Genomic DNA, 7,782 nt, shown 5'->3' with positions numbered 1-7,782 from the left:
TGAGGAATTCCTGAGGGAATTTTTGAATTCCTGAGGGAATTTTTGAATTCCTGAGGCAATTCCCAAATTTCTGAGGGAATTTTTAAATTCCTGAGAGAATCCCCAAATTTCTGAGGGAATTCCCAAATGAAATTCCCAAATTTCTGAGGGAATTTGGGTGGGAAAAGGAAAATATGGCAGCGAAATTCAGCCCCTGCTTGCAGCAATGAGGAAATTCCCAGATTTATGAGGGAATTCCCAGATTTTTGAAGGAATTCCAGGTGGGAAAAGGAAAATATGGAGGTGGAATTCAGTCCCTGCTTGCAGCAATGAGGAAATTCCTGGATTTCTGAGGAAATTCCCAAATTCCTGAGGGAATTCCCAGATTTCTGAGGGAATTCTCTGATTTTTGAGGGAATTCCAGGCAGGAAAATGGGAATATGGCAGCAAAATTCAGTCCCTGCTCGCAGCAATGAGGAAATTCCTGGATTTCTGAGGGAATTCCTAATTTCCTGAGGGAATTCTAGGCGGGAAAAGGGGAATATGGCAGCGAAATTCAGCCCCTGCTTTCAGCAATGAGGAAATTCCCAGATTTCTGAGGGAATTTGGGTAGGAAAAGGGAAATACGGCGGCGAAATTCAGCCCCTGCTTTCAGCAATGAGGAAATTCCAAATTTGTGAGGAAATTCCTAAATTTCTGTGGGAATTCCTGGATTTCTGAGGGAATTCCTGGATTTCTGAGGGAATTCCAGGTGGGAAAGGGCAGAAGGGAGGTGAAATTCAGTCCCTGCTTGCAGCAATGAGGAAATTCCTGGATTTCTGAGGAAATTCCCAAATTTCTGAGGGCATTCCCAAATTCCTGAGGGAATTCCCGGATTTCTGAGGGAATTCCAGGTGAGAAAAGGGGAATATGGCGGCGAAATTCAGTCCCTGCTTGCAGCAATGAGCAAATTCCTGGATTTCTGAGGGAATTCTCAGATTTCTGAGGGAATTCCTAATTTCCTGAGGGAATTCCAGGTGGGAAAAGGGGAATATGGCAGCGAAATTCAGCCCCTGCTTTCAGCAATGAGGAAATTCCTGGATTTCTGAGGGAATTTGGGTAGGAAAAGGGAAATACGGCGGCGAAATTCAGCCCCTGCTTTCAGCAATGAGGAAATTCCAAATTTGTGAGGAAATTCCTAAATTTCTGTGGGAATTCCTGGATTTCTGAGGGAATTCCCAAATTCCTGAGGGAATTCAGGTGGGAAAAGGGGAATATGGAGGTGGAATTCAGTCCCTGCTTGCAGCAATGAGGAAATTCCTGGATTTCTGAGGGAATTCTCAGATTTCTGAGGGAATTCCTAATTTCCTGAGGGAATTCTAGGCGGGAAAAGGGGAATATGGCAGCGAAATTCAGTCCCTGCTTGCATCAATAAGGAAATTCCCAGATTTCTGAGGGAATTTGGGTGGGAAAAGGGAAACACAGCAGCGAAATTCAGCCCCTGCTTTCAGCAATGAGGAAATTCCAAATTTGTGAGGAAATTCCTAAATTCCTGTGGGAATTCCTGGATTTCTGAGGGAATTCCCAAATTCCTGAGGGAATTCAGGTGGGAAAAGGGGAATATGGAGGTGGAATTCAGTCCCTGCTTGCAGCAATGAGGAAATTCCTGGATTTCTGAGGAAATTCCCAAATTCCTGAGGGCATTCCCAAGTTCCTGAGGGAATTCCCAGATTTCTGAGGGAATTCCAGGCGGGAAAAGGGGAATATGGCGGCGAAATTCAGTCCCTGCTTGCAGCAATGAGCAAATTCCTGGATTTCTGAGGGAATTCTCAGATTTCTGAGGGAATTCCTAATTTCCTGAGGGAATTCTAGGCGGGAAAAGGGGAATATGGCAGCGAAATTCAGCCCCTGCTTTCAGCAATGAGGAAATTCCTGGATTTCTGAGGGAATTTGGGTAGGAAAAGGGAAATACAGCGGCGAAATTCAGCCCCTGCTTTCAGCAATGAGGAAATTCCAAATTTGTGAGGAAATTCCTAAATTCCTGTGGGAATTCCTGGATTTCTGAGGAAATTCCCAAATTCCTGAGGGCATTCCCAAGTTCCTGAGGGAATTCTCAGATTTCTGAGGGAATTCCTAATTTCCTGAGGGAATTCCAGGTGGGAAAAGGGGAATATGGCAGCAAAATTCAGTCCCCGTTCGCAGCAATGAGGGAATTCCCAGATTTCTGAGGGAATTCCAGGCGGGAAAAGGAGAGCACGGCGGCGAAATTCAGTCCCCACTCGCAGCAATGAGGAAAATCTCAGATTTATGAGGGGAATTCTCAAATTCGGAAGGAAATTCCCAGATTCCTGAGGGAATTCCGGGTGGGGAGGAGGGAATCCAGGAGGGAATTCAGTCCAGGAAGCGCTGGCAGGCCTTTTTCCAGCGGCACGCCGTGCACCACTGCTCCCGGTGCTCGATGCCGTAAACCTTGCGGCATTTCTTGGCTTCGCCGCGGATTTTTCTGGGGGAAAAGGGAAATCGTTGGGGTTTTCCCGCTGCTGGGTTGAAGGATTTGGGGTTTTTGGGGGTTTTTGGGGGTTTTTGGGGTCTTACCTGGCGGTGAGGGAGGCGCGGGGCGGGGAGGCCACGAGGAGCCGGGGCGGCAGCAATGGCGGCGGCTGAGGGGCCTGAGGGTCGCTGAGGCTGAGGGAGCGGCTCCGCGCCTGAGGGGGAACGGGGAGAAAAAGGGGGAAAAAGGGATAAAAAAGGGGGAAAAAGGGATAAAAAAGGGAGAAAAAGGGGGGAAAAGGGATTAAAAAGGGGATTAAAAGGTGGGAAAAGGGGAAAAAAAGGTCAAGGTGAGGGGTTCTGAGGGGGCTATGGAGGGGGAAGGGTGGGAAAAAAAAGGCGGGAAAGGAGGAAAAAAGGGAAAAAATGAGGGAAAAGGAAGGAAAAAAGGAGGGAAATAGGATGGAGAAAACAAGGAAAACATGGGGGAAAGGGTGGAAAAAGGGGGGAAATTGAGGGGGAAAAAAGAGCGGGAAGAGAAGGGGAAGGAAAGGGAAAAGGAGAGGGAAAAGGAAGGAAGCCGCTGAGGGAGCGGCTCCGTGCCTGAGGGGGAACGTGGAGAAAAAGGGGGAAAAAGGGATAAAAAAGGTGGGGAAAAGGGATAAAAAAGGGGGGGAAAGGGATCAAAAGGGGGGAAAAGGAATTAAAAAGGGGATTAAAAGGGGAAAAATGGGGATTAAGAGGTGAAAAAAAGGTCAAGGTGAGGGGTTCTGAGGGGCCTATGGAGGGGGAAGGGCGGGAAAAAAAGGGCGGGAAGGGAGGAAAAAAGGGAAAAAATGAGGGAAAAGGAAGGAAAAAAGGAGGGAAATAGGACGGAGAAAACAAGGAAAAAATGGGGGAAAGGGTGGAAAAAGGGGGGAAATTGAGGGGGAAAAAAGAGCGGGAAGAGAAGGGGAAGGAAAGGGAAAAGGAGAGGGAAAAGGAAGGAAGCCGCTGAGGGAGCGGCTCCGTGCCTGAGGGGGAACGGGGAGAAAAAGGGGGGAAAAAGGGATAAAAAGGGGGGGAAAGGGATCAAAAGGGGGGAAAAGGGATTAAAAAGGGGATTAAAAGGGGAAAAATGGGGATTAAGAGGGGGAAAAAAGGTCAAGGTGAGGGGGTCTGAGGGGCCTATGGAGGGGGAAGGGCGGGGAAAAAAAGGGCGGGAAGGGAGGAAAAAAGGGAAAAAATGAGGGAAAAGGAGGGGAAAAAGGAGGGAAATAGGACAGAGAAAACAAGGAAAACATGGGGGAAAGGGTGGAAAAAGGGGGGAAATTGAGGGGAAAAAAAGAGCGGGAAGAGAAGGGGAAGGAAAGGGAAAAGGAGAGGGAAAAGGAAGGAAGCCGCTGAGGGAGCGGCTCCGCGCCTGAGGGGGAACGGGGAGAAAAAGGGGGAAAAAGGGATAAAAAAGGTGGGAAAAAGGGATAAAAAAGGGGGGGAAAAGGGATAAAAAGGGGGGGGAAAGGGATCAAAAGGGGGGAAAAGGGATTAAAAAGGGGATTAAAAGGGGAAAAATGGGGATTAAGAGGGGGAAAAAAGGTCAAGGTGAGGGGGTCTGAGGGGCCTATGGAGGGGGAAGGGCGGGAAAAAAAGGGCGGGAAAGGAGAAAAAAAGGGAAAAAATGAGGGAAAAGGAGGGGAAAAAGGAGGGAAATAGGACAGAGAAAACAAGGAAAACATGGGGGAAAGGGTGGAAAAAGGGGGGAAATTGAGGGGAAAAAAAGAGCGGGAAGAGAAGGGGAAGGAAAGGGAAAAGGAGAGGGAAAAGGAAGGAAGCCGCTGAGGGAGCGGCTCCGCGCCTGAGGGGGAACGGGGAGAAAAAGGGGGAAAAAGGGATAAAAAAGGTGGGAAAAAGGGATAAAAAAGGGGGGGAAAAGGGATAAAAAGGGGGGAAAAGGGGGAAAAAGGGGATTAAAAGGGGAAAAATGGGGATTAAGAGGGGGAAAAAAGGTCAAGGTGAGGGGGTCTGAGGGGCCTATGGAGGGGGAAGGGCGGGAAAAAAAGGGCGGGAAAGGAGAAAAAAAGGGAAAAAATGAGGGAAAAGGAGGGGAAAAAGGAGGGAAATAGGACGGAGAAAACAAGGAAACATGGGGGAAAGGGTGGAAAAAGGGGGGAAATTGAGGGGAAAAAAAGAGAGGGAAGGGAAGGGGAAGGAAAGGGAAAAGGAGAGGGAAAAGGAAGGGAAAAAGGAGGGAAATAGGACTGAGGAAACTAGGAAAAAATGGGGGAAGGGAGGGGAAAAAGGAGGAAAATTGAGGGAAAAAGGAGGGGAAAGGGGGGAGAAATGGGAAAAGGAGGGGGGAAAGGGGGAAAGAGGGGATTAAAAGGGGAAAAAAGGGGGGAAAAGGGGAAAAAAGGTCAAGGTGAGGGGCCTATGGAGGAGGAAGGGCGGGAAAAAAAGGGCGGGAAGGGAGGAAAAAAGGGAAAAAATGAGGGAAAAGGGAAGGGAAAAGGAGGGGGAAAAGGAGGGAAATAGGGATGAGAAAACTGGGAAAAAATGGGGGAAGGGATGGAACAAAGGGGAGAAATTGAGGGAAAAAAGGCAAGAAGGGACGGGAAAAATGGGGGGAAAATGAGGGAAAAGGGAAGGGAAAAGGAGGGAAAAGGAGGGAAAAGGAAGGAAAAAAGGAGGGAAATAGGACTGAAGAAACGAGGAAAAAATGGGGGAAGGGATGGAAAAAGGAGGGAAATTGAGGGGAAAAAGAGTGGGAAGGGAGGGGAAAAAAGGAGGAAAAAAAGGGAAAGAATGAGGGAAAATGGAAGGGAAAAGGAAGGAAAAAAAGAGGGGAAAAAAGGAGGGAAATAGGGGTGAGAAAACGAGGGAAAATGGGGGAAAGGATGGAAAAAAGGAGGGAAATTGAGGGGAAAAAGGGTGGGAAGGGAGGGGGAAAAGGGGGGGGAATGAGGGAAAAGGGAAGGGGAAGGAAAGGGAAAAAAGAAGGAAAAAAGGAGGGAAAAAAGGAGGGAAATAGGGCTGAGGAGACTGGGAAAAATGGGGGAAGGGATGGAACAAAGGAGGGAAATTGAGGGGAAAAAAGAGTGGGAAGGGAGGGGAAAAAAGGAGGAAGAAAGGGAAAGAATGAGGGAAAAGGGAAGGGAAAAGGAAGGAAAAAAGGAGGGAAATAGGACGGAGAAAAAGTGGAAAAAATGGGGGAAGGGAGGGGAAAAAAGGAGGGAAATTGAGGGGAAAAAAGGCAGGAATGGAGGGGAAAAATGGGGAGAAAAATGAGGGAAAAGGGAAGGGAAAAGGAGGGAAAAGGAAGGAAAAAGGAGGGAAATAGGACTGAGGAAATGAGGAAAAAATGGGGGAAGGGATGGAAAAAGGGGGGAAATTGAGAGAAAAAAAGAGTGGGAAGGGATGAAAAAAAGGAGGAAAAAAAAGGGAAAGAATGAGGGAAAAGGGAAAAGGAAAAGGGAAGGGGAAAAGGAAGGGAAAAGGGAAGGAAAAGGGAAGGGAAAAAAGAAGGAAAAAGGAGGGAAACAGGACTGAGGAAACGAGGAAAAAATGGGGGAAGGGATGGAAAAAGGAGGGAAATCCAGGAAAACGAGGGGGAAAGGGGGGAAAAGAAGGGGAAAAGGAGGAGAAAATGGAGAGGAAAAAGGAGAAAAGCGGGGAGGGGGCACTCACCGGTGACAGGGACAGCAGGGGGGAGGTGGCACTCAGACAGGGGGAGGTGGCAGGGAGCAGGTGGCACTCACCGGTGACAGGGACGGCAGGGGGGAGGTGACACTCAGGCAGGGAGCAGGTGGCACTCACCGGTGACAGGGACGGCAGGGGGGAGGTGGCACTCAGGCAGGGGGAGGTGGCAGGGAGCAGGTGGCACTCACCGGTGACAGGGACGGCAGGGGGGAGGTGACACTCAGGCAGGGAGCAGGTGGCACTCACCGGTGACAGGGACGGCAGAGGGGAGGTGACACTCAGGCAGGGGGAGGTGGCACTCAGGCAGGGGGAGGTGGCACTCACCGGTGACAGGGACGGCAGGGGGGAGGTGGCAGGGAGCAGGTGGCACTCACCGGTGACAGGGACGGCAGGGGGGAGGTGACACTCAGGCAGGGGGAGGTGGCACTCAGGCAGGGGGGAGGTGGCACTCAGGCAGGGGGAGGTGGCACTCACCGGTGACAGGGACGGCAGGGGGGAGGTGGCAGGGAGCAGGTGGCACTCACCGGTGACAGGGACGGCAGGGGGGAGGTGGCAGGGAGCAGGTGGCACTCACCGGTGACAGGGACGGCAGGGGGGAGGTGGCAGCGGCCCAGCTGATGCTGGTGAAGATGTGGGGGGACACCGGGATTTGGATGGAGGGCAGAGCCTGGGGACAGGAACGGGGACAGGGTCAGCTCCGGGAATGTCCCACTCACTCCGGGGGAATGTCCCAGTCCCTAAAAATCCCTGGGAACCCCCCCGCCCTCCCCCCGCTGTCCCTCGGGCGGTGGCCCCGCTGTCACCTCTGTGGGGACACGGGATTTCCACCTCCGTGGGCACGGCCATCCCCGGGGAGGTGACATCCCTGGGGACAAGGACAAGGGGTGCCCACGGGGTGGGGGGGCACAGCTCCGCCTTCCCGGATTTCCCGTGTGCCCCTGATGTCCCCAGTGTCCCCAGGGATGTCCCCAGCTCTATCCCCAGCCATGTCCCCATGGACATCCCCGTGATGTCCCCAGCTCTGTCCCCAGGGATGTCCCCATGACATCCCCAATGTCCCTACTGTCCCCATGGATGCCCCCATGGATGTGATGTCCCCAGCTCTGTCCCCATGGATGTCCCCAATGTCCCCAGCTGTGTCCCAGCTCTGTCCCCATGGATGTCCCCAATGTCCCCAGCTGTGTCCCAGCTCTGTCCCCACAGATGTCCCCAGCTGTGTCCCAGCTCCATCCCCAGCACTGTCCCCAGAGATGTCCCCGCTGTCCCCATGGATGTCCCCAGCTGTGTCCCAGCTCTGTCCCCAGCTGTGTCCCCATGGATGTCCCCAGCTGTGTCCCCAGGGATGTCCCCGCTGTCCCCATGGATGTCCCCAGCAGTGTCTCAGCTCTGTCCCCAGAGATGTCCCCGCTGTCCCCATGGATGTCCCCAGCCATGTCCCAGCTCTGTCCCCAGGTGTCCCCGGTGTCCCCACGGATGTCCCCAGCCATGTCCCAGCTCTGTCCCCAGGGATGTCCCCACTGTCCCCATGGATGTCCCCAGTCATGTCCCAGCTCTGTCCCCAGCTGTGTGCCCCGGTGTCCCTGTGTCCCCAGGTGTCCCCGCGGATGTCCCCAGCCGTGTCCCAGCTCCATCCTCAGCTGTGTCCCCAGGTGTCCCCGC

At 52.3% G+C, this 7,782-nt stretch overlaps 1 protein-coding gene across 1 annotated transcript; it reads right to left on the bottom strand.

Moving 5' to 3' along the window:
- Window positions 1-2,012: 2,012 nt before the first annotated feature.
- LOC119698537 (wiskott-Aldrich syndrome protein homolog 1-like) lies at window positions 2,013-7,195 on the bottom strand. Its single transcript, XM_038130510.1, has 5 exons — window positions 7,187-7,195; window positions 6,698-6,790; window positions 6,183-6,306; window positions 2,554-2,663; window positions 2,013-2,461 (listed from the first exon to the last, which is right to left on the bottom strand). The coding sequence occupies exons 1-5, from the start codon at window positions 7,193-7,195 to the stop codon at window positions 2,279-2,281; spliced, it is 519 nt and encodes a 172-aa protein (XP_037986438.1). The 3' UTR covers window positions 2,013-2,278.
- Window positions 7,196-7,782: the final 587 nt, after the last annotated feature.

Source organism: Motacilla alba, chromosome 3 (genome assembly GCF_015832195.1).
Source record: "Motacilla alba alba isolate MOTALB_02 chromosome 3, Motacilla_alba_V1.0_pri, whole genome shotgun sequence".
NCBI lineage: Eukaryota > Metazoa > Chordata > Aves > Passeriformes > Motacillidae > Motacilla > Motacilla alba.
The sequence above is the reverse complement of the archived record's forward strand: the minus strand, read 5'-3'. Positions and strand labels throughout refer to the sequence as shown.